General features: G+C 32.1%; 1 protein-coding gene across 1 annotated transcript in view; it reads left to right on the top strand.

Moving 5' to 3' along the window:
* The window catches only part of LOC145246123 (nucleolar complex protein 3 homolog), an 88,053-nt gene that overhangs the window by 35,955 nt on the left and 24,769 nt on the right, over window positions 1-27,329 (top strand). Inside the window, exons 9-14 of the mRNA XM_080107971.1 lie at window positions 3,090-3,161; window positions 7,702-7,758; window positions 12,514-12,633; window positions 14,382-14,462; window positions 22,817-22,917; window positions 26,292-26,364. Coding sequence (XP_079964097.1) covers window positions 3,090-3,161; window positions 7,702-7,758; window positions 12,514-12,633; window positions 14,382-14,462; window positions 22,817-22,917; window positions 26,292-26,364 — 504 coding nt within the window. The remainder of the gene's footprint in view (window positions 1-3,089; window positions 3,162-7,701; window positions 7,759-12,513; window positions 12,634-14,381; window positions 14,463-22,816; window positions 22,918-26,291; window positions 26,365-27,329) is intronic.

Raw genomic sequence — 27,329 nt, 5'->3', positions numbered from 1 at the left:
TTCAAGTCCAACACAAACAAATTCCTGATTAACCGCCTCCCTAAGTAATGACACCTTACCAATTCTCCAATACTATTGCTACACTATCCCTTTGATTACTGTACACACAATAACCCTTATCCCTGAGTGGCCATTGGGCCTTGATAAGTGGTGAACTCCATGTAAAAAAAAAAAAAAAAAAAAAAAAAAAACTACGGAATCTATTTGCTTTCTCACTTCCCCTCATCAAATGGTTTTGTTGGGTGGAATGGAGGGGGGCTAGAAAAAGGCACTTTTTTAAATAGCAAACTTGTGTGTGACTGAACAGATCTACATGCATTTATATTTAATTATGTCGTCAAGGAGTAAATCTTTAAGAAAGCAAAACTTATCAGGATAAGAAAACACAACACGATTAAGAGGAGCAAACAAAATTAAAATGAAAGATGAGGAACAAAAGGTGTATATAACTTTATTATATCACTAGAACAATAAGAAAATATTAAGGGGACGATGTAGAAAAAAAAAACCTCTTTAGGCCATAGCATTTTAAACTAAATGCTTCTCATCAGAAGAGAAGAGCCAATATTGTACAAAATGCAAATATATAAAAAAAAAAACATTTTTCTAATCCAATTTTTCTCCACTTTCAGATTGATTTATTTTTTTTATTTTTATCTAATTTTTAAAAATCTATTTATGTAATTGCATATCCCCTGTTTGCTGTTTCTATCTCCTTTCTCTTTTTCCCCTTTCTTCTTCTGGTGTTAGCCCTTATTTAGCGTTACCAGTTATTTCCCAGTGGCTTATAATTTTTTGTACTACTACCTACATATAACCCTAACCCTTCCCTCTTACCCTTATTGTTGTACCTACTTTTAATTATTTTTTACCATTTCATCCTATTTCTTTATTCTTATTTCATTTTTTTAAAGGTTAGTAAGCCATTTTTTTCTATATTGGCATTTTGTATAATTCTGGCCGTTCTCCTCTTCTGATGAGAAGCATTTAGCTTCAAAATGCTATGGCCTAAAGAGGTTTTTTTTCTTAAATTTTCCCTTAACTTTTCTTTATTGTTCTGACGACATAATAAAGTTGCATATAACTTTTATTCCTCATCTTTCATTTAATATTATTGTTTTTAGTATGTATATATATATATATATATATATATATATAAAATTGGTTGAGAGATTCCAACGAGAGAAAAATGTATATTTAAATAAGAAACGTCACCAACAATTGCTATGTATTTTTAACATTATTTTATTATTCCGTGTTTTGATTTTTCATATAAAAAGGTATCACATTTAGATCATTGTAATAATGTTTTGAAATCATTGAAATAGTTTTTTACGCGTTTCAGACGTTCTGTGTAGCGTCCTCTTCAGAAAGTATTCAAAATGTAAAATATTTAAAATATATGTAAAATGTGTTCAGAATGTATAAAAGCATTTTCGCAGTCCATTTTGGTTACATGTTTCCCGAGCAGATGAAATGTCTGTAAATAACATCAAATATCTTCATGGGTGTGTTCCACTACTACCCTTCTTATTGGGGCCAGACTATGGTCATTCCTGTCTTTTGCTGTCCACTCTCTCTCTTCTCTTTTTCCTACTTTTTATTTATTTTTGATTTTTTGATTTTTTTTATTATTACTTGGGTGGAAGTGAGGGCCACGTTGGTACTTGGTCGGAATAATAAAATAATGTTAAAAAATACATAGCAATTGTTGGTGACCTTTCTTATTTAAATATATATATATATATATATATATATATATATATATGTTTTATTTTTTACTACCGTATCTTTCTGTTAAGTTACATTATTGTTTCTGCTACCCGGCCGTTTTTTTTGGCCGTCTTTAGCTTCTGAAAAAACGGCCGGGTAACGGAAACAATAATATAACTTAACAGAAAGATACAGTAATAAAAAATAAAACGCATATTTGCTCTACAACAGTATTGAGCACTTTCTTCAGTTTTTATTAATTACCATTTCCACTAATATATATATATATATATATATATATATATATATATATATAATAGAGGGAATTAGACATAGTCTAAAGAGCAGAGTTTATTTTAATGTATTAATACTTTCAAAGAACAGTGCCCATAGTACTGTATAAGTTCAGGTTCGGAGACAAACTGCAGCAGCATGGCCAAAGATATACTGACTGAACTTAAAACAAGTTTTATAATGAAAATCAGTAAGGAATATCCATCTTGCTACAAAAATGCTAGTTTTATTTTGGTGTCTTAAACCTCTCCCCTCCCCACCAACCCTATTTTTGCTGATGAGGAGATCATATTTGAAGACAAAACCTTTATCAATTATTGTCAATTTAATAAAATAAATATCGTTTCCAAAACGACCGTGCACTCAAGTTGATTCTGTTTGTTTTTCCTTTTCAAAAATTCATAATTTCCAATTATTAATCTTTTTACACAAAATATATCACCTTCACACTCTCTTCTTTCATTTTAATTTTATTCATTTTATATACTAATAGACACTTTGTCATTACTAGAGCAAAATTTAAAAATCGAAATATTGAATTTGAAGTAAAACCAATGGCATCTACTTAATATTCAGGTCACAGTAATGAACATATCCAAAAATGATGAAAAATAAAAAAAATTGATTATTAATGAAAACAGTTTTTGAAGATAATTAGCAAAAATTGAGTTTTGCAAAACAAAGAAACTGGAGAGTTCGAATCATAACAAGGGAGATAACTATTTTTTGAAAATTTTATTCAAAACTCAATTTTTGCTAATTATCTTTCAAAATTGTTTTCATTAATAATTAATTTTCTACCTTATCGTTTTTCATAATTTTTGGATATGTTCATTACTGTGACATAACAATTAAGTAGATACCATTGGTTTTACTTGCAATTCAATATTTCGATTTTCGAATTTTGTTCTAATAACTAATAAGCACCTACTAGTATATAAACGGACATATTCCTTTATATATATTAATAAGTACACATTGGTCTTTATTATAGAGCAAAAGATAGTAATACATCAGATGTGTGCATTTCTGTTGTGTAATCAATTTGTGTATTTTTAATGTAAAGATATTTTTTTCTGCAGGGATCTGAAACTGCGTGTGAAGCTATAAAACAAGTGTTTCGGACAGATAAACTTGGAGCGACAACTCTTACGGTAAGCCGTGCTGTGCAATAAAAATTATCTAATATGAATACCATTAACTAACAGGCAGACCCGACGTTGTCCGGAATTGAATGAGGATCAATGAATGTTCCACGCTTCCAATACTTCAACGAGATCGGTGAAATCACATATTTGTTAACCAAATTGCATGATTGCCTGCTCTAGCCGTGGTGCACCGGGAAGAAACTTGCATACCTCCCGCAGTGACTTAGTCCACGATACATTTTAATTTACATTGCACTGTAGAGAATGTACTGTTGATTTTATAAAAGTTTTTTTTTATATATATTAGCTTGAATTAAAGTTTAAAGTCAAGTATTGTTCATTTTGAACAATGCCTCCCCCCCCCCGTCTTATCAAAAAACCTACTGTTGATTTTATATGCTGGACACTTCTGCTTGTGTGGTGATAAAACTTTGCAAAGGCACTTATGATATAAGGGTGTTAACTTTTGTCAAAATCTGACTGTTCCTTTTTTTTCAATCAGATTTTTTTTATTATTGATTTTTAATACTTATCAGAGGCATTCCAATACAAAATTAAGAACACTCCCAGACACATAAAGTATATTTCAAAAAAAAACTTGGGCCCAGCCATTTCAGAATCATAGGGAATAAACTCACACTCAGACATATATAGTCTTCTAGTTTATAAAAAAAAAAAAATGGAAAAAATATTTACAATTAGGAATTTATGGCCATATTAAACTTTTCAGCTTTAAGATGCCATTGAAACAGAATTATCTTAATCAAATTAGTTATAGGTTTATAGCAATTTGGTCAATTAAAAATTTAAGAATAAAAAAAATAAGATAGTACCCCTGAGTGCTGGAGGAGCCGTGTGAATTCTATCATGAAAGACTGTGGAGATGAGATGAAAGATTGAAGTTATTTTTTTTTTTTTTTAAACCATCTTGTGCTGACATCATTTTAGGCTGACCTTAATTTAAAAAATTAGTCTGAAATTATCTTTTCTAATCAATGGGAGATGACATGTTGATTTCCTGTCTATCTTATTTCTTGAATCCACTCAACTGCGGATCAACCTATCTTTGAACTACTACACTATCCGCAAAAACAATTTCCATAATTTCAGTTGTGTTAAAAATTTCTCAGCCGGACTAATTATATTCAACTGGATTTAAATTTTGATTTGATTCTTTCTAAAAAATTATTTTCGCCTTTCGGATTATCGTTGAAAGAATCTTCATGCAATATGTGCCTGGTTTGTTTTTATTATTTTTTACATTTCCTACATTTTTTCACTCGTTTTTAAAAAATATGTACATCTTTGCAATTTATGATTATAATAAATTACGGTTTCATTTAATGCCATAACCAAATTCTAGCATTGCTACAAATATAATTTACTGATCTCTTTCTGTCGTCTGATGAGAAGAATAACAAGAATAGCATTCTTTGAAACTCTGTAGAATAAAGACTTTGTAAATTTTCTTTTGGAGTATTCAGTCGAACAATCAATTTGATTGTAATTTTCAACTTAGTTTTAATTTTTTTTCTCTTATATGTAAAATAAATAGAAAATATCCAGAACCACATGAGTAATCTATATATATAAAAGCGAAAATGTATGTGTGTATGTATGTACGCTTTTCCTCGATGTCCACAAAAGGCTTCTTACAGAGAAGTGCTCGCTCGCTTCACAACTTCTTAAAACTTTTTATATCATCTATAAATTGTAATATCTCAGAGTTACCCACGGAGCTCGCTATTTAATTTTATTGACTTTCAAACCTTAATTATTCCACATTTCCCGCATCGGCACGCGTTACATTCGGTTTTCGGTATAAAAAAAGCGAACCTCGACTTTGGTCAATGTCGACTTCGTCATATCAGACGGTAGCTTTCATTTCGAGACGAGGGAGCGATTTATTGACCTCATTAAAAGCTGTTCCCGCACAAAATGCTAACTGCTGAATACCTATCGCCGTCACGTCACGTCAATCAAAAACGAGCACCTGTTTTTTTTTTCACACTTTACTATTACTAAAGAGAAACAATGCGTTTGATGTTTCTTTTTGGGGAACTTTGAATTTTTTCTCCCGCTTTTTTTTTTTTTTTTTCTCCCTTGTTGTGCCAACATTTTTGATCGTTTTTTAAACGTAAATAAATTTAATTAATGTCCCCGTAGGTTGCCACATTAAATAAGTTCCCCAATAGAACTCTTTATTTTCGTTACAATATTATTTAGATTGCTATCGATTTACTCCTGAAGAGATGATAGCCGAAAGAGCTCTCGAGAAACTTCCGCCTAGTATTTTATTTAAAACCATATACAAATTCTGTACCTCTAAACATTTATATATATATATATATATATATATATATATATATATATATATATATATATATATATATTTAAATTTAAAAACTAATGATAAAATTAGTGATAGAGATGGTACAGGTTAATCAGAATGTAAATATATTTAAAAAATACTAATAACAAAGAAGGAGGTCATAAGTAGTACAGTCGATTCAACCAAACATTATATAAAATCAGTAGTTTGTAAATAATAGGCACATAAATTCATCAGAGAAAAATGGATGGATGGCACTGGTAAGAAATATTGTTTAAATCACATGAATTAGTCGGTCTAATTTATCTGGAGGAAAAAAATAAATCCAGTATCAAAAATATTTTTGTTCATATGTTTTATAGGAGGTGTGTCTGATCAGCACTGCTGGGGAGTCATGATTTAATATACTGTTTTATTTTTTTAAATCCCTGGTTGGTAAACAACTGATGGTCCTTTTAAGAACATTGGTACTATTGCTTGTTCATGTAAGTGAAACGATTCATCGATGGAGGAAATTAATTGATTTACTGACAAAATAATTGTCCAGCAAAGGACATTTTTAAATAAACTTCCAAGACATATATAATTTGTTCCAGGTTGAAAATATTCAAAACATAAGAATCTTTGAATTCCATCAAGGGTCGTTGATAGTGCTCAATCAAAGAGAGCAAATTGATCATTTTTATTTTCTTTATGTAAATACAGTTATATCTTGCTACGATGTGCCGACTGTTTCGATCATTATTGATCCCATCAGGGAAGAAAAAATTTTGAAAAAAAAAAAATAGTTGAAAAAGTTTTTTGATTTTAGAGGAGGAAATATTTTGCCATGTCTAACGTGTAGCATGGTTTAAAGACCTTATGATATGAAGTTGAAAATGTAACTTTTATGTGTGTCTTCCGTTAAGGAAAGGAAGGGGGGGGTTACAAAAAATTGTTGGTGGAGATGATGTTTTAAGATTAAAGGGAGTAAAAAAAAAAAAAGATGTATATATCTGAACAATGCATGTAGGATGATGTAAAAAAATGTATATATTATTTTTAATTTTATACATATTTAAATGTATAAAATCTTATATATTTTTATTAACTAATAATTAGTGATGGTTCGATTAAATAAGAATGCAAATATATAAAAAAAAAAATACTAATAACAAAGAAGGGGGTGATAGAATGTAGATACAACGAAACACTATATAAAATCAGTAGTTTGTAAATAATAAGCACATTAATTTTTCGAGACGGATGACACTGGTATGAAATACTTTTTAAATGACACAATTTCATTAGACTGATTTATCTTAAGGGAAAAAAAAGTAAATCCAGTATCAAAAATATTTTTGTTCATGTTTTAAGGGAAGTTTTGTTTTTAAATTCCTGATACATGGTAATCAACTGATGATCCCTTTAACAACATTGCTACTATTGTTTGTTCATGTTTTAAGGGAAGTGCTGAAGAGCCATGATTTAATATACTGTTTTGTTTTTAAATTCCTGGTACATGGTAATCAACTGATGATCCCTTTAACAACATTGCTACTATTGTTTGTTCATGTTTTAAGGGAAGTGCTGATGAGCCATGATTTAATATACTGTTTTGTTTTTAAATTCCTGGTACATGGTAATCAACTGATGATCCCTTTAACAACATTGCTACTATTGTTTGTTCATGTTTTAAGGGAAGTGCTGAAGAGCCATGATTTAATATACTGTTTTGTTTTTAAATTCCTGATACATGGTAATCAACTGATGATCCCTTTAACAACATTGCTACTATTGTTTGTTCATGTTTTAAGGGAAGTGCTGAAGAGCCATGATTTAATATACTGTTTTGTTTTTAAATTCCTGGTACATGGTAATCAACTGATGATCCCTTTAACAACATTGCTACTATTGTTTGTTCATGTTTTAAGGGAAGTGCTGAAGAGCCATGATTTAATATACTGTTTTGTTTTTAAATTCCTGGTACATGGTAATCAACTGATGATCCCTTTAACAACATTGCTACTATTGTTTGTTCATGTAAAACGATTCAGCGATGAAGGAAATTAATTGACATATTGACAAAATAATTTTCCAATGAAGGACATTTAAAAAACTTTTTTATATATCGTTTTAAATGTTTTAAAGAAACTTCCAAGACATATATATACACACACATACAATTAACATCCTAAATGCTTAGAAAAAAACTTTTCTTTCCTTATTTTTTAGATTGTGAAAGCCATTGAAAATTTAATAAAGTCAAAGAAGACTCAAATAAAACCAGCGGTAAGAATTTCATTTTTTTATTTAATCAACAATATTTATTTGCATATTTTGTTGATAACATTATGAATTTTGTCATTGGCAAAGATTCTTTCATGAATTAAAAGAAATAATTCCTTCAGGACTCTACGGACAAATTTATCTTTATGTGACCTTTGACAAGTAAATATTTTCGTTTATTGGCCAAATAGAAAAGTTACTAGTCAAACCCATATGATTTTTAGAATATGACATCTTTGTTCTGTGACGTAAAGATTTTTTTTTTTTTTTTTTTTTTTACATAGACGTCACCACTTATCAAGGCCGATAGGCCACTCAAGGATAAGGGTTAAAGAGTGTAGAGTAGTCAAAAGGACAATATAGTAATCGATAGTAATGGAAGTTCGGTAAATTTGTTAACCTAAGTGGAACGGCTCATCAGAAACTTGTTCACGTTGGACTTGAAGACAACCATATTATAGAAAGCTGGAAAGCAGGAAAACAGAAGACAATTCCACAGGCGTGCAGTTCTAAGGAAGAAACTTTGATCATGGAATCTATGTTTAGGTTTAGGTACAGATAAAGAGTGGGGAAAATTAAGAGCGAGGCATGTCCTAACATTTTCTTCCAGCTTCCCTGACTATATTGATATGCAGAGGTTTAAATGTAATCATAGAAAAATTTAGCAACAAACCAAAATTATTGAACTTCATTTTGAAAATCGTCTTTCTATAATCTTGACACAAAGAACCCATCGTGTGCATGATAATGTCAGACAACCTCCAAATCAGAGCACAATTGATCATCTTGTGAAACAGTTTCGGCAGCAGAGCTCAGTCACTGATCTTTCACGAACTGGCAGACCACGTTCAGTATGTACAAATGAAAATGTAGCACTCGTACAGGATAGCGTTGCTGAAAATCCAGACACTTCAACTCGAAGACTGGACACTCAGATTGGAATGTCCAGAAAGTTACTTCAAAGATTTCTGAAGGCATCGCACCTGTTTTCATACAAAATTCAAATGATGCAGACATTGCAACCCACAAATTTGCAGTCTCGATTAACTTATGCTGTCCACATTCAGCAATTAGCCAGAGAACTAAATGAGTTTATCTATAAGCTGATAACGGACGATGAAGCTCATTTTCATGTGAATGGGTTCGTAAATAAGCAAAACTGCCGAATATTGGCAATTAAAAAGTCCAAGAACCGTTCATCAGCGTGAATTGTATCGAATAAAATGTACGTTATAGTATAGTGTTACCTCGGAAAGAGTGATAGATTTTTATTTCTTTGAAGACAAAGTGTTGCAGTGACAGTAACTGCACAGCGCTATCAACAAATGAGTGAAAATTGTTTAAAGCTATTCAGGGCAACCTGGAAACGTGGTTCCAACAAGATGGAATGATTTGCCCACACTGCCCGTCAATGTAAGGAGATTGTTTGGCAAGCGTTTAGTTAGCAGATTTTCTTATTTTAACTGACTGTCACATTCACTGGATTTGACAGCCCCTGACTTTTTCCTTTGGCGTTATCTATATATCTATAAAAGTGAAAGTGTGTGTGTCTGTCTGTCTACATTTCCCTATGCAATAACTCTGTCAATTTTCAGTTTACAGACTTGAAATTTGATATACAGGGTATGGAGATTTGGGAAAATCTTTGTAATCGGTTTTCGGCCAGAAATTTGGCTGTTAAGGGGTCAAAGTTCAATGATTTGACCTTTGAAAACTCTACCAAACTCCTCCGACAATTTTTGATCTAAACACTTGAAATTTTAGATATAGGTTCCTTGGGTATGGCTCTAACTTAATAACTTGATTTGAGTCCAAAACAATAAATGTTAAGGGGGTCATAATAGGGCTCAAAGTTAAAAAAAATTGACCGCTTTTTTTTTTTTGCTCAACATACACCTCCAAACACCCGGGCAACGCCGGGCTGAAATGCTAGTCTTAAAGAAAAAGTATAAGTGAAGAATCAAAGACCAACCCCAACCCTAACCAATCCATTGGACTTCAGGTCAAGATCAAAGTGTAGTATCTGTTCTTCAGATCTACACTTCAATTTCTTGTTCTCTGTCAGTGGAGGAGAAATCCTTCACGACTGAGACAATTTTTATTTTTGTTCCTTTTCTCCACATTAAAAAACGACCCTGGTGTCTAACTCTGTCCCATGGGGAGACATTGTAAATAGAAACAACATCAGACATGGATTCCAAGAACTAGAGACTGTTATTTTAAGAAGTGTGATGAAATATGTCATGACTAGAGCCTGGCAGAAAATGGTGGCCATTTAAGGATATAATTTTTAAAAACTAATGTAAAAAAAATTACCAAATAAATAATAAGTAAACAATAGTAAAATACTTTAAATGTTGAAGTGCGTGAGTTTTGCGCCACCCTGTATTCGCTACAATATCAAAAAGAGAATTATTAATAAGAATTTATAACAATAAATATGAAATTTGTATAGATTAAAATATATTTAAGTCTATTTTACAGCCCGGCAAGACCACGTACTTCCCGCCCCCTAGAGTCTAAAAATTACGATCGTAAACTGGTTCAGCCATTTCCAGAGATGACTCCATATATCTCTCTCTCCTAAATATATATATGAAATAAAGTGATTTTTGGTACATCCATCGAACCAGACATATCTCGGCATTTGTTCAGCTTTGGCCAGAACATGACGTCAACAGCCAGAATATGCCGAGCATTGCCGACAAAATCATAATGCAACGTAAAAAAAAAAAGAAGCAAAATGAATAAATGTAAAAACCAAAAGCGACCTACCATAATTTGGTGTTTTATTATTCATTTTTTTATTTATTTATTATTTTTTTTTTTTAATAATAACTGTCAAGAAAAGGTTAGAAGCAAAAATTTATTTTTGGGGGGTCAAATAATTGAAGGAAATGTTTTAAAAAAAAAAAAGGTTCAAAGAAAATTTTTTTTTTGTGTTTATCATTAAAAGTGTTGTAATTCAGTACGCCGTGTTGTGATTGGGTGATCGGCATATTACACCAGACAGCAGCTAAACTCAAGTTGTTGCTCAGCATAATCAGGCTGTTGACGTCGTGTTTCGGCCAAAGCTGAGTGAACACTGAGATATGTCTGATTCACAAGATGCACCAGTATCTTAAAGGTTACTGGGCTATCACTAAGTCAGTCTTTCTGACAAAAAAATGATCTGTGGATGCACGTATGGCAGTTGTATGCAAATGACCGAGCTGTGTGCGGTGTGACAGTACAGCAAGGAAAAAGATTATAAAAAAGAACGTTTGTGCAAACGTTCGATGATCACGTCATCATCATCATCATCATGGCCTTGAGCCGCTGGAGGGGTATAGGTCATCCACAACAGCCCACCAGCATCCACGGTCCTGGGCGATTCGCTCCAACTACCCCCAGGTGTAGCTAGTCTGCTTGGTGTCTGCCTCCAGGTCTCTTCTTTAGGTAGAGATGGTGGTGATTGTCCTGGTCAATAAAAGGGTTTTCGGCACTGAAGTATGTCATATTTTCTGCAGATGTAGGACCTTCCTCTCCCAGAACTGCAGCCTCTCAGGTTTGGGGGTCACTAAAGCACGCAAGCTTCCCAACCAATGCCAAAGTTGCACTCCCTTCGGGAATGTGGGAAAAAATGAGTTGAGTTATTATTTGTCTTCTGTTCCTTTCGGCGTATTTGAAAGTTAACAATTTTGTGGAATGATATTTTTTTTTTTCTTTTTTAATTTGCTAAAACAATTTCTTGCACCACTTCAAACATGTGCCTTCAATAAGTTTCCAGAATCTTTTCGTATAGGCACTTTTATTGATAGTACACACATGAAACTTCTGGAAGGCCTCATAGAAGTCCTTTTTTGTGTCAGCGATCCTCTTTACGGGCGCTTTCATCTTATCAGTTGTCTTATAACGACAGCCTCTCGAGTTTTCCTTGAGCTTAGGGAATAACCAGAAATCACAAGGAGCATAGTCTGGACTATAAAGGTTAAATAGTTTGTGACAAAGATGGAGCATCCTTGGGACAAACTTCACGCAAATCTTCCGCATCTTCAGTTCTTCGTGAATAATTGTGTGTACAGTTCCCACACTGACATCAAACTGTGTAATTATCGTCTCTATAAACACATGACGGTTCTTATTCATGAAATTCTTAATTAGCCAATTAATTTTGCTGTTCTGACTTCCTTACTCCTCCCACACCTCTCATCATCCCTCACAGACTTCCTGCCTTCATTGAATCTCTTATGCCACTCAAAAACTGATGTTCGATTCATACAAGATTATCAAAAAGCAGTTTGAAGCATTCCATACGTTTCTGTGGCATTTTTTTCAAGTTTAAAACAGAATTTTATTGCATATCCTTCTTCTAAAGTGTCCTCACGTCCAGATTGCATTTTTGAAAATCACCAGATGTGATAATCAGACTTTAGTAGGCTGTATTCCAATTTCTGCTGTAGCTGTTCATTTGAACCTGAAACCATAAAAATTGGTCAGTCATCTCATAAGATTTATAGCAATAACAATTTTAAATGCCTGTACCAAAAAGTTTTGAAACTTATCGAAGGCACCTCATAATTTTCAACTCTTTACCTTTGACTGGAACCATGTTTTTATTTCTTTTAAACTAAGTCATGAATTGGACATTTTTATTTGGTTTGTGGCTCTTTCCTAACTGGCTATGGAAACTAAGGGTTTGTATTTAACTACAAATGAACTTTCTCTTTCTTTCCTATCTATTTTATTGATATAAAATTTAACGTTTTCTTTTTCTAGGTTTTAAACACGTTCCTGTCATTAAAAATCAAAGAAATTGAGATAAATTCTGCAGCTGGAAAATTGGAAAAGGAAAAACGGAAACAGAAATTGATGAAAATGTCTCGGAATAACAGAAAGGTCAGAAGAAAATTTTACAATGATTTTTATTTCCATACATGCATCTGAGCGTACAGAAAATTGAGGAAACTAAGAAAATGGCTTACCATTAAAGCGTGTGTGCATCATGTGGAATTGATCTGTCGAGGATGGGGGGAAGAATCAAGATGGCATTATCCGCAACTTTTATAACTACGCGGTCTCGCAAAGTGACACAAAATCTCATGGCTCAACTTCATAAAAGGAGGCCGCTGGGAAAATGTGGACAGACGTTTACGAGAATCCTTGGTGACTTGTTGCGTGTTAGAGTCACTTTGTGGTCTTTTTTTTTTTATTATGTTTTTTCCCTTCCTATTTTTTGTGTTACACCAAAACCTTAGTGAATGCACAGAAAATTGAGGTTCTGGACATGACCTTGAACTATATCCGATGGTGAGGCCTCAGCTTAATTGCCCTAACATTGATATTAAAAGCTTACTTTTTATCTGTATTTATCTGCTTCCTAAAGACAGAAGTTATACTGTATTATCAGATAGTACATTTTGCTACAGACGTCATTTCTGTTTCTTAACCAAATAGATAAAGCATTTAATTAACTTAATCAAGATGGCAGCGCCCACAACTTTTTTTAACTATGCAGTCTCACAAAGTGACACAAAATCTCGTGGTTCGACTGCATAAAAGGAGGCCGCTGGGAGAACCTGGACAGAACTTTGTGTCTTGTCTGAAGTGATTTTTATTAAAAAAGAAAAGCTATATAAATTGATAGATTTATTTGTTGATTGTTTTTATGCAGTCACCCCATTTTTTTTTTCTGTTTTGAAATTTTTAACAACTATCAAATATTCTATATGAATTCTAATTGCTCTTGGTGCTACCAGATCAGGCTGTCTGAAGATACCAGTTTCCTGGCAAAATATGGAGGTTATTGTTTTTTATTGCCTTTTCCTTTGCAAAACTCAATCATGTTCTGCAAAGCCAAAAACCAAAAACCAAAACATTTTCATCTACAAAACAACCAAACCAAACACTGTGAATAAATATGACCGGATTTGATATTAAATAACCTGAAAATGGTTTATAAAAAAAAAAAAAATTTTAATTTGACATTGCCTGAGAATCTTTATTTTTTAATGAATGATCATTAAGTAATTCATTTTTTTTTTTTTTTTTCAACTATTAACAATAAGTTTAAATGGGTTACTTATTTACACAAATGGAAATGCATTCTGGGTGATTTAATTCAAATTTAAATCTTAATTATTTATTAAAATTCTCTTCCAAATCCTCAATCCTCAATTATGTTTCCATTCTTTTTAATTTGATTTTAATTTTTTTTTTTTTGTTTCAATATTTGAACTTTTCTTGGATTTTTGAAGGTAGCCATCTTTGAATTTTTTAAATTTTTGTTTGGATTTTTAGAAACGTTACGGGAGATAACTCCATGTAAAGCGCCGACACTCCCTCCCCATCTTTAATTCTAGCTTTTCTTCCTAAAAATCGAACCTTTTGCTCGGTATCATAACAAATTGTTTTTTTTCGCTGTAAAAAGAAAAAAAGCTACCTGATGAAATCAAGTGAAATTTTTTTTTTCTGAGAACTTCATTCCATAACAGATACGTACAATATAACCTTTTTTTCAATATTTTCATTTTTAATGTCTTGATTAAACTGTACAAGTACTAAATTTTTATAATTTTGAATGCATCAAATTTTTTTTTTTTTGTTAGTTTTGATAATTATTTCTGGATTTTTCTTTGCATTTTTAGCGAGAGAAGCAATTGGAAAAGCTGGAACGTGAACTTCTGGAAACGAAAGCCTCAGAAGACAAAAAAAAGAAATGTGAATTTGTGAGTAAAGCATTGTTGCTTTTGATTTACTTCAACTTTGGCTATATATATATATATATATATATATATTCAAGCAAATATTATTAAATACAACGGAGACATTTTGTCTTAATTCTTTTTTTTAATTTTTCAATTTTTCGTATTGTCTTTTTTGTTTCAAAATCAAAAATATTAATAAAGGATCCATACATGTTGCTGTTACGAGCGCTTTCGATTCGTCCACGAATCATCATCAGGTGTTAAAAATACAGGATTGCGAAAATGAGGATTAAAAATGAAAACTAAAATATATATAGTCAGTGATGAGTTAAAATAAAAGTCGATTAAGAATAAAAGTCGATTAAAAATTCGAGTGTTAAAACCAGCAAGTTCGTAGACACCATGTACGAAGTCCGTCCAACACGGACTACGCAAGACATTTCAGAACGTTACTGCTTTTTTGAAATGCAATGTCATTTATATTAGGTTGAAGAGTTCTAATGTACGACGCTTCAAGAATCTTTAATTTTTTTACATTATTTTCCCGTTGTATAATTTTTGTGTTGTCAACGAGGACCTTTCTAACATTGGAGGGGGGGCAGCTATGTTCTTTTTTTAAATGTTTGTAAATCGCGCTTGTGTCGTTAAGGTGCATAGTTATTCGCCGGGACAACGTTGTTGTTGTATGCCCAATTTATGTATTATTTTTGGAGTTACATTCTCCAATAGAGCATTTAAATTTATACACTACATTGGTTTGCTCCAACGTTTGTATCGCCGGTGAAGAGTTGTTTTTAACCACAAGGTTTTGTGTTCGAAATTTCCTATAATAGATAATAAATTTAATTTTAAAATTACTGTCAACAGGCGTCAAGTATCTTGGTATAATATTTTTTATTGCATTTTCTTCGATTCTGAAATTAGGCGTCATTTGATTTTGGTAAAATATATTAATGGGGTTTGCATTGCGGTGTTGGCTAACGTTATTATTCTGGTTATCGGAAGATTGTAGCATTTTTTTTATTTGTTCATCAACAATGTAATTAGGGAAATGATTATTGAAGAGTACTTGTTTAATGTTTTTTATTTCAATTAGCAATGCTTTTTACAGCACCTCTTTCAAGACAGCACCTCTTTCAAGAAAATTCAATTTTAAAATTCACAGTAGAGTTAAATAATAACAATAAAATTCCATTTCTTGATGTCCTTATTGATACGTCTAATAATTTTTTTGTGGAGGATATCATTTTAGCGCGATTTAGTAAATTTTTTATTATGGCTATTTTGTACCTTTGTGGACATTCACTTTTAAAGTTCAGGAGGCTAGAGTTTATGCTAGTTGGTTTTTTATATACAGATGTATTACAAGTGTTATTAGACGTATCAATAAGGACATCAAGAAATGGAATTTTATTGTTATTATTTAACTCTACTGTGAATTTTAAAATTGAATTTTCTTGAAAGAGGTGCTGTCTTGAAAGAGGTGCTGTAAAAAGCATTGCTAATTGAAATAAAAAACATTAAACAAGTACTCTTCAATAATCATTTCCCCAATTACATTGTTGATGAACAAATAAAAAAAATGCTACAATCTTCCGATAACCAGAATAATAACGTTAGCCAACACCGCAATGCAAACCCCATTAATATATTTTACAAAAATCAAATGACGCCTAATTTCAGAATCGAAGAAAATGCAATAAAAATTATTATACGAAGATACTTGACGCCTGTTGACAGTAATTTTAAAATTAAATTTATTATCTATTATAGGAAATTTCGAACACAAAACCTTGTGGTTAAAAACAACTCTTCACCGGCGATAAAAACGTTGGAGCAAACCAATGTAGTGTATAAATTTAAATGCTCTATTGGAGAATGTAACTCCAAAAATAATACATAAATTGGGCATACAACAACAACAACAACATTGTCCCGGCGAATAACTATGCACCTTAACGACACAAGCGCGATTTACAAACATTTTAAAAAAGAACATAGCTGCCCCCCCTCCAATGTTAGAAAGGTCCTCGTTGACAACACAAAAATTATACAACGGGAAAATAATGTAAAAAAATTAAAGATTCTTGAAGTGTCGTACATTAGAACTCTTCAACCTAATATAAATGACATTGCATTTCAAAAAAGCAGTAACGTTCTGAAATGTCTTGCGTAGTCCGTGTTGGACGGACTTCGTACATGGTGTCTACGAACTTGCTGGTTTTAACACTCGAATTTTTAATCGACTTTTATTCTTAATCGACTTTTATTTTAACTCATCACTGACTATATATATTTTAGTTTTCATTTTTAATCCTCATTTTCGCAATCCTGTATTTTTAACACCTGATGATGATTCGTGGACGAATCGAAAGCGCTCGTAACAGCAACATGTATGGATCCTTTATTAATATTTTTGATTTTGAAACAAAAAAGACAATATGAAAAATTGAAAAATTAAAAATAAGAATTATAAGACAAAATGTCTCCGTTGTATTTAATAATATTTGCTTGAATGAAAAAATGCTGCCTAAATATACCAATTTCAAACTACATATATATATATATATATATATATATATAAAATTGATATATTTAGGCACATTTATTTTCCTTCCCTCTGATGAGAAGGAAAGTATTTCTTTTGAAACTTCGCGAATTAAGGACAATCCACTTAATTTGTGTCTCCTTTTTGAAAAGTAAATATGGTTTTAACGATTCTAAAAGTGTTTTTAACATGTTTCATTAATTCTTTGTTCTTCTTATAAGCTCTATATCCTGTTTGGTTTTATTGAGCTTTTGCATCTGATTAGACTTACTTCATAAATATTAAGTCTTTAATATTTATAATATATTTTAAGTTTGCTATTTTGGATTATCTTTGTAAACTTTATTGTAATTCTTATTTCTATATATACAGGTTGACCCCAAAAAAAAACAAAGGCTAAATGGAGGCCATCTAAAACATATGCTGTAGAACGGAAAAAAAAAAAGGCCAAAGACCCTTGTGTTTTGATGTGATGTTTTGAATATAATAAACTAGTTATGACCAAAGTTTCATTTCATTCGGACAAAACACTAAGAAATGGGGCCTAATTAGAGACGAGGTCCGTTTATTTTGGGTCACCCTGTATATATAAATATATATATATCTATATATATATATATATATAGGCAACATTTTTTCAAGTACTCATCAATAATCACTTTTCCAACTATATTGTTGATGAACAAATAATGCTAACACTGCAATCCCTACAAACCCTAACAATAATATTTGATAGTACCATAATGCCAACCATATTAATATATTTTATCAAAACCAAATGCAACCATTTTTTGCGATGAATCAAAAACAATTAAAAGCATCATCCATAGATACTTAACTCCTGTTGATGGCAACTGTAGAATTAAATTTATAAGAAGTTTAGAACTCCAAGCCTTGTTAAAATCAACTCCTATAACTGACTATAAAAACATTAGAACAAACCAATGTTGTGTATAAGTTTAAATGCCTTCTAGGAAAATGCAACTCCGAAAATAAACACAAGAATAATACAACATTGTCCTGCTGACTTACTATGCATTTAAACAACACCAGCAGCATCTACCAATATTTGATAAAAGAACATAACTCCAAATTCTGGTTGATAATACAAAATTGTACAATATGAAAACAATTTTTAAAAAAAGTTAAAAATTCTCAAAGTATCATTAGAAGCCATCACTCTACTATAGGGTGTCCAAAAAAGTCATTGAAGGGTTTTGAACTTAAATGGATGCTTTATTTTTGATGATATCTTTCTGTAATTTGACTAAATCATTGAGAAATTAAAAAAAAATGCAACATTCAAACAATCTTTATTTATAAAAAAATGTCTTTTAAATGTTGCCCATTATCTTCTTTGCATATTTGTGCTCTTTCCAAAACATTATTCATGGCAGATTGCAGAATCTCTGGATTGCGATTTAACTCCCTTATTTCATTCCTGATGTTTTCCTTCAATTGTTGCAGGGGTTGGGGTTTGATGTTTTGAGGTCTGCTGGCTCGTGAAACAACATAAATCGCAATCCAGATAGCTTAAAATATCTCAGTAATTGCATACATGGAAAGAGCTTGATGAGCTAAAAAAGAATCTTTTTAAATTTTAAAAATCAGATTGAAATTGAGAAAGTTATGACTATTTTTGTGCCTCACACGTTTGAATATTTTTCCCTCTAAGATCATATGCATTTTGTCACATTTTTTACACTAGTTTTTCAGTAAAAATGTTATAACTTTATTAAAACAGAAGATTAAGCAATGAAATTTACCTATAAGTGTATTTTTGTGCAAGGAATCCGAATATGCTACTGAAAATCTCCAAAAAATTAATGGTTTCCAAATAATCTGCAGTAAATACACATAAATATGCTGCAATTCCTTAATGCCATGTCTTCATTAAAAGAAAAAAAAAACTGAGAGAACTCAAAGCTGAATTGTAATGCATTTTACGTACAAATAACAGAAATCGAAATCTAGGACTGCTTAAAAATGAATATATTGCAATATTTCTTTGGTATTATTGTAGATTAACACTGTATGCCATCTGACCACCTCTCCAAAATATGTGATTCTACCTTTTTAGGCAATTATGTGTGAACATCGTGAAAAGTAAACTAAAATTATTTTAGAAATTAATGTAAAATATTTTGAGCCTTGGGCTTCTAGCGTTTTTGGGTAGTTAATGATTTTTTTTTTGAAAGATAAATTCTGTTTTTTATTTTTTATTCTTTAAGATGGTTATGTGTAGTTTTAAGATGATTTTGTGCAATTATGGGAGGATGGGAAGGCTTGCTACTCTGACTTTGGGTTAGGGCTAAGGGAAATTATGTTTGAATATCCTGAAGACTTGACAGAAACAAAACAAAAACAATTTTAAAATTTAGAATGGGGGTTAGTTTCACATAAATTTAATATAAAATAATTCACTATTTTGAGGCCATTCTAGTATTTTAGGACAGTTAACCGATTTATTTTTTATGGGAGATAAATCATGTGTATTTTAAGAAAGGATCTATTTCTTTTGTTTTTTTAGATGCTTATATATAGCATGCAGAGGAATTTTGTTTGAGGAGCTTGCCACTCAGACTTAGCATTATTGTTAGGGTTAAAGAAGATTTTAGGAGGCTTGCTTCTCATACCTAGGGTTAGTGGTAGGATTAAGGGATTTTTTTTTAAGGGGGCGTTTGACACTTATATTTACGATTAATGGTTCATAATTATTGACTTTTGAAAATGTTATGGTTTAAATTTTGAACATCAAATTACTTTGAAATATGTAAACTTAACGTAAACGAGGGGGTGAAACTTTACAAGAACTAAGACAAAAAGACAAAAATAAATTTTATTTAAAACAAGTGACATCACTCTAACAGAAAACGTGACATTTGGAAAAGTATCAAGTATTTTTTGCCCACCTATTTAAATATCAAAAATACTTTTTTGCTGAAACTGACAAATTGTTCAAATTTTGGATAAATTTGATTTTTATTTTCAATTTCATAGGACGTTTTTGTTAAATATCATTAAAAAAAATCTAAAGCTAACAAATCATTCCCAAATTTTGGATGAATTTGGCTTATTTTCTATTACATTTCTTATCTTTTTTTTTTTTTTTTTTACCAAGTGACACATTATTCTGGTTTTAAACTTTCCAGTTTAAGACATTTTTTATTTCTTAACTTCACTAGAAACTGAGCACCCCTAAAAATATTTAAAAATTGATTTTTTTTTTTTGCATTTTTTTTCGATAATAATCCACTGAAAAATTGTAAAAACAGAAATGAAAAATAAATGAGGCTGTAGCTCGTACATGTGAACTAAAAAAATCATGTTACACATTTTCAGTTGTTCAAAGCAAAACACTGTTTAATTCGCTGTTAAAAACTAATGAAATGGATAAAAATGCATACAAATTATACAAATTTAGAAAGCTTATTTTTTGTCTTTTCAACCATACTAGCGGGAGTACCTGACATTGCCCGGGTGTTTGGATGTGTAAAAGAAAAAAAAAAGTTTTGGTAGGTAGGTAGGTAGGCTCGAACCCAAACCCTTGAGGTTAATAGGCTGAGGACTTACTGCCAGACTACGATGGCAAAGAAATGAGAATGTGTGAAATAAAATGATTAAAAAGTGATGTGACAGAAGGTGTGTGTTTAATGAGGTCAAACATCAGGCCACAGTGAATGAAAAGTGGCAGGTGCGTGTGGAATTTAATTCCGCACCTTATTTTACTGTAGGGTAGCTCTTTTGTGTTTTTTTTTCCCAGACTTTGTCTGGTTTTGTTTTGCCAGGGAATGACATGCACTTAACATTTATAAACACATAAGTGGCAGGTGCGCGCCGAAATTAATTCCGTACTGAATTTTAACCGTGGGATATTTTTTATTTTTTTATTTATTTATTTATTTTTTTTTGCGGGTTTGTTTTTTACCCAATTTTGTCTGGTTTTGTTTCCCCAACGTGTCGGGGAAAACCAGCTCCCCCTCTATTAGGGGAGTGTGTTCAAATGAAAGCAATTGTCTATGAGGGTGAAAACCGACATTGACCAAACTTTCATTGGTTCCTGGATGCTCCCGGCTCGTAGGTCGAGAACTGTTTAGTTTCACATCAGTTTCGCTTTTATACGAAAAAGTCGAATCAACACGAGAGGGGCCGAAATAGCAAGAATTGTGTAAAAGTCGATGTAAATAAATCTAGCCACGACGCACGTTCGCAAATCTTAGATATTATTATCTAGGGAATATATAAACAGTTGCAAGACATAGTAATCCCCTCCCCGAGAAGCCCAGCGAAAAAAACCTTTAGCGGACATACAAAAAAAATGCATACACACACACATTTTCGCTTTTATATATATAGACTAGCAGGTGGTACCTGGCGTTGCCCGGGTGTTTTGAGGTGTGTGCTCTTAAATCAAAAAGAAACACGGGGGGGGGGGGGGGTAAAAAAAGTTTTGGTAAGTAGGTCGGATTGAACGAGAAGCCCTGAGGTGAAATTGGAAAATAAAATGTGAAAAAAACATGACATGTTAACCGCTCGGCCAGCCAAAATGAGTTAATGAAAGACGTTTGAATTTATTTAAGTAAGAAGAGAATTGACAGGTGCCCGCACTGTATGACGTCAAGTATAAGTCGTAGAGTTAACGACGTAAGCAATAGCTATTCAGCAGTTAACATTTTCTGCGTGACAGTTTTTAATGAGGTCAATAAACCGGTTTGTTTGTTTTTACCTAACTTTGGGGAAAACCAGCTCCAGGTTTATTAGGGGGAGTATCTCGTCTCAAAATTAAAGCAGCTGTCTGATATGACGAAGCTGACATTGATCAAACGTTACATCGCTTTCTGGAGACCACTGGCCATGGGCCAGTGATTTGAATCGAGTTTCATTTTTTTATACCGAAAAATGAAAGCAGCACGTGCCGATCCGAAAATGTCGAATATTTAACGTTTCAAAATCGGGCAAATTAAATAGAGAGGTGACCACCGTTGTTAAGTTGTAGATATTATCATTTAGACATGATATAAAAAGTTTTAAAAATAAGCAACAGCCTCAAGAATCCGCCGGAAAAAAACCTTTCTTAGACATACACAAAAGGCGAACATACATACATACACACATTTTCACTTTTATATATATAGATAAATATTTAAAAAATTTGACCAGAAATGTGTGATGGGACTGGTTTAATAATTATATATTTTAATAACAAAATAATATTCATATTTTCAATTATTTAAAAAAAAAGAAATCGTTCTGGAATAAAAAGCAACAACAAAAACTCCACCTGTTGTTTAGAGCCGTGCTATCGCTGCTGCTGCTACTAATACTACAAAACTTTTCCATTGAAAATGATAATTTTGATTACGTGTAAAAAGCCTAATTTAATAAAAATGCAAATTTTAAAATAAAATTTTTGGAATGTACCTTTTTGTTTCTATAACCTTTTAGATTGTAGTATTGGTAACCTTAAGTCAGAAGAGTTTAAAATCTATCCTTAAAAAAGTTTGTTTTTTTTTTTAAAGATTTTTAAGTGGTTCTAAATTTTTGATCAGCAGTGTATCTATCTATCTATATATATATATATATATATACATATATATATATATATATTTCTGATTTTTTTTTTTTTTACAAATTAATTGCTTAAAAATTAGTTTCTTTATAAAAATAAAACTACCTGATCAATTTAAATGATTTTTGGAATATGATATGTTTGCTTTGTTATGAGTACATATATCATAGAGATTTTTCTTTGATTTTTAATGCCTAGAGAATTTTGGATTAGCACCACAGGTTTATTTTTTTTTTTTTCTAATTCTTTTTTCTTCAGAACACTTTGACGATTCAGCATATCTTTGCAACTTATATTCGCATTTTGAAGAAATCGCCAGAATCTCTTTTACTGTCTTCAGTTTTGGAAGGTTTGGCCAAGTAAGTAGTGTTTTTGTTGCACCTATTTTTATTTTATTGATTCCCCCGACAAAGGAGGAAATGGATCCATTAGTTCACTTTCGTTTGTCTTTTCGTACTTTTCTCAATAACCACTCCTTGATTTTTTTTTTTTTTGAAATTTTGCACAAACAGTAGTTATGGTGAAAGTAAATTTTTGCCTGAACCAATTTCCGAGATAATTCTGGTTGCATCCCCAAGGAGCCATTATGGGGTAAAATTATTCCAAAATCGTTTGTTTGCACTTTTCTCAGTTACCATTCTTTGTTTAAAATAAAATTTTACAAAATTGTTTAAAAAACAATTTGTAAATTTCTAAAATTGTTTTTACGAGGTTATCACTTGTTTCAACATTTACCCCAAAGTGGCTAGGTTGGCTCACTGCTGTAGCAGATATACGTTTAAGCTAATCCTGGTTCCGGCAGCAAACGCCATAGGGATGAGGATCTTCGATCAGCTCAGTATCATGTTTCACAGTTTTGAGCCTGGTTTTCATCTGACTTTTGCATCATTTTCAACCCAGAGGATAAAGGTGGTTCGATGACTTTGTAGATGAAATCATCTGGATGACAACAAAGAACGTGACTGAACCAACAAAGATATCTTGAGGGGGGGGGAAAGCTTGCTGCAAAGTGAATATGAGGTCACTTAATGAAAAGTATTTGTTGATATTAGACTTGCAGATGACCAAAGCAATGATTCAAAGAATTTTATGTTTATTTTGTTTCGATAGGGAAAATGAAATGCTAATATAATTTTTTTTTTTTTTTTTTTTTACTGAGTAACCACATATCAAGGACAAAAATCACTTGAGGATAAGAGCTAATGAGATTGTCAGTTGATTGATGAAGAATATTATGAGAGGCTTAAAAATCTTAATGGAATGGACAAAGTTAATGAGGATAGCTAATGAAAAGTATTTGTTGATATTGGACTTGCAGATGACCACATTATTCATTCATTTAAGTGGTGTCTTGCCTGGTATCTCTCTCCCTCAAAACATGAATTCATTGTTGCTCATTATTCAGAACCCCATTCACGTTGTTTCTCGAAAGTGTTTTGCCATGTATTGCCATAGCTTTCTTTGCAGTTGTACAGACATTAGGTTGCAGTTTCTTTCTGTCCGAGCAATGCCCATACTGGGCGACTGTTCTGACCATTGTGCCCAAGGAAATCTTCTGCTCAGTACAACAAGGTACCAAACCATAGGCCCAATTATTCTGGGTTGCTTACATATTACATCAGTCACCTGCTTTCCGTGGCATCACGTTACCCTGATTGGGGTTGCTGAAGTGGGGTTTCTACCTTGCCTAAGAGTCTCCCACAGACTAGCGAAGGGAAAGAGGCGCTTTACTTTTTCCTTTAAAACAGTAGTGCTATCCTGCCACCATGAGTTTGTTATAGTCGACAGATAACTGTGGTGTGCCCTGCATCGGTTCAATAACACGCACAGATACAGACCAAGGAAAACGTTGCTTCAGTGCATATGAAGTGTCTGACTTTGTGTAACATGACTTGTATCAACCCTATGGATCGGACTGCATGGGTAGCAAGCATAAGATTGTGCCTGGTGTTGCCCACCCTGAAGTCTGGAACACTGACAGCTAGTTAAATACCGAAACCTGATGACGAAAAAAGACTAACAGACATCTTTTGATTTGGATTCTTTGGACGAATGTTCTTATCTTGAGTTTTATTTGCACATTTCAGTGGATGCAGTTTATGACCTTCCTGACCAAGATCAAAGTTCCTCCGCCCTCTGAATTTCACTCATCTTGGAGAGAAAGAAATCAATCACTAACACCCTTCTCCTTCACCCACCAATTTTTTTTTTTCTCCCTTTCGTCCCTGGTCTTCGATATGACCTTAAACTACATCTGATGGTGAGGCCCCAGCATGCCGGCTTTGGGGAGTGTGGAGCCACCCTTTAATTGCCATTGCTCCCAAGTCCACTCTAACCCGAAGTGGAAGTACCTGTTGGGGTCCCAACTATGGGTTAAATAGAAACCGACTTGAAAAAAAAAATATTTTATTAAAAAATTTTTCTTCAAAATAACTGGATTTGGCATTAAATAACCTGAAATGGGTTGATATGCTGTAAAACAAAAACAACCAACTCTTTCGTCCCATTTAGAGGGCACCCCCACCTAGAGACTGTCCCGTAGGACCTCGGGTTCCTTTTTAAACCGAAGTGAAACGAGCAATCTATCAGTTTGACAAGGTTTTTTTTTCTTCTGCCCTCGATACAAATGAATTATTGTATCATCATTAGTTATGTTTTTTGTTTTTACACGCTAATAAAAAAATGTTTTAAAAATGATTGAACTCTAAAGTAGGACGTCCCCCAGTACGACAGGGTGAATGTGGTATTATTAGTATAGAGAATATCTTTTTTAGTTCTAGAGTTATGACCAACGACTCCCATTCTTCCCCCTTTTTGAGTTGGCCTTGTGTCTAAATTTTTTATTAAAAGATTTAATACCACAAAATGTAGTATCTGTACACTGCATTTCAATTTCTTGCTCTCTCTCAGTAGAGGAGAAATCCTTCACAACTGAAACAACTTTGATTTTTGTTCCTTTTCTCCACGTTAAAAAATGACCCTGGTATCTAACTCTGTTCCTTGGGGAGCTATTGTGAATAGGAACTCTTGCATTTTTCTGTCGAACTCAGGATTCTGCATGGAATTTCGAATTCAACCCTTTATTTAATCCAGGGTGGGGGTGGAGTGGGGGTTAACATGCTCTCCTTTTATTGCTAGTCCTAAGGAATATGCAATTGTATTTTCAGTGTTATCCACAGTGAGGATTGAACCTTCAACCTCCATTTTTCTAGTCATTTTAACATTACAATAAATACCAGTCGGCGTATAAACTGAAAAATAAAGATGGCAAGAAAATGTTAAAAAGACGCGTGTCACAACAGTTGCAATAGTATCGCAGTTACAACTTTGATAATTATTCCTCAAAGATTTTTATGTAGGTTTTATATTTTCCAATTGAATAAAGGATTAAAAATAATTTTATTTTTTCATTTTAAAAGAAATTTTTTTTAATTTTCAATTTGTTCATTTTATTAAGATTGATTTTTTTTTTTTTTTTTTTTTTTTTTTTTTTTTTGCATTTTTTAAATTTCAAAAGAAAATTTTTTTAAATTTAGAAAGAAAATTTTTTTAAATTTAGAAAGAAAATTTTTTTTAAATTTGAAGTTTTTTTTAAAATTTAAATTTGCTCATTTTATTAATATCAATTTTTTTTTATTTTTAAAAGAAAATTTTTAAATTTACTCATTCTAATAATATTGATCATTTTTATTTTTTATTTAAAATTTTTTTTTTTTTTTTTTTTAAATTCCAGATTTGCTCATTTCATTAATATCGATTATTTTGACGATCTTTTTGCTGTCCTCAAACGCTTGATTGCAAGTGAGGTAAATCCAACATTTTCATTATTTGTTCTCATAAATGCATACTTTGTACACATACATTCTTGCTTGTAAGCGATCAAGAACCCAAATCAATAAAATAAATGTCTTTGTACATTTCTGCTGACGGCACTACCATCTATGGCAACACTTCAAACCAAAGGCCTTAAATAACCAAGTTCTCTCTGATTTTCCCTTCTCTGATCTTGAGTACATGGTACAATGGGGAAAGAGGTGGTCAAGCTTCTATCTTGACATCATCAACATTGTCTGGCATCAATTAAAATGAACGGCTCTCGTCTTGGAGATGTTCCATGTTTTGACAAGCTTCTGGGTCTAACCTTTACTCCTGATCTGAAATGGAACACGTACATCAAATCCGTTAGCCAAGATCACTGGAAAAATAATGGGATCATTCTACCGCTCCTGTAGATATCTCACTGTAGATGCAATTGTAACAGGTGGAGACACCGGAGTCTTATCCTGGTCAAACGACAACAAATGCAAAAGGTTAAGACTCCGAAGTGTTCACTGATATGTAAGTTTAGTCCTTGGTGGTTCCAATTTCAGAACACCCAAGAAAATTCAGTAGCGTGGCCTTGATTGCTGACGGGGTTTGATGCGTGAGTTATTTTATTTCCTGTTTCCGTAGGTAAAATAACAAAATAAAAAAGAAATAATAATAAAAAAAATAGGTGGAACAAAAAACAAAAGAAACAACTAAATAGGAGTGCCATGGGCCACAGTCTGGAATTGGCATTAGGTTTGTTTGCAGTCCTTTTTCCTACTTGCTGTCTCCTGAAATAAATCCACTCATGTATTCCATAGGCAACGAATGAAATAAAAAGTCCAGTTGTAAATTCTTGTTTTTATAAAGATTAATCATTAAATAAACTGCTAACTACAATATTTGCTATTATACAGTGAAGTTAAATGGAAAAAAATATGTGCAATTTTCCTTTTTTTTTTTT

The sequence above is a fragment of the Euprymna scolopes genome, chromosome 23, assembly GCF_053919585.1.
Source record: "Euprymna scolopes isolate OS-2025 chromosome 23, ASM5391958v1, whole genome shotgun sequence".
Taxonomy (NCBI): domain Eukaryota; kingdom Metazoa; phylum Mollusca; class Cephalopoda; order Sepiida; family Sepiolidae; genus Euprymna; species Euprymna scolopes.
This window is presented reverse-complemented; position numbering and strand designations above follow the sequence as displayed.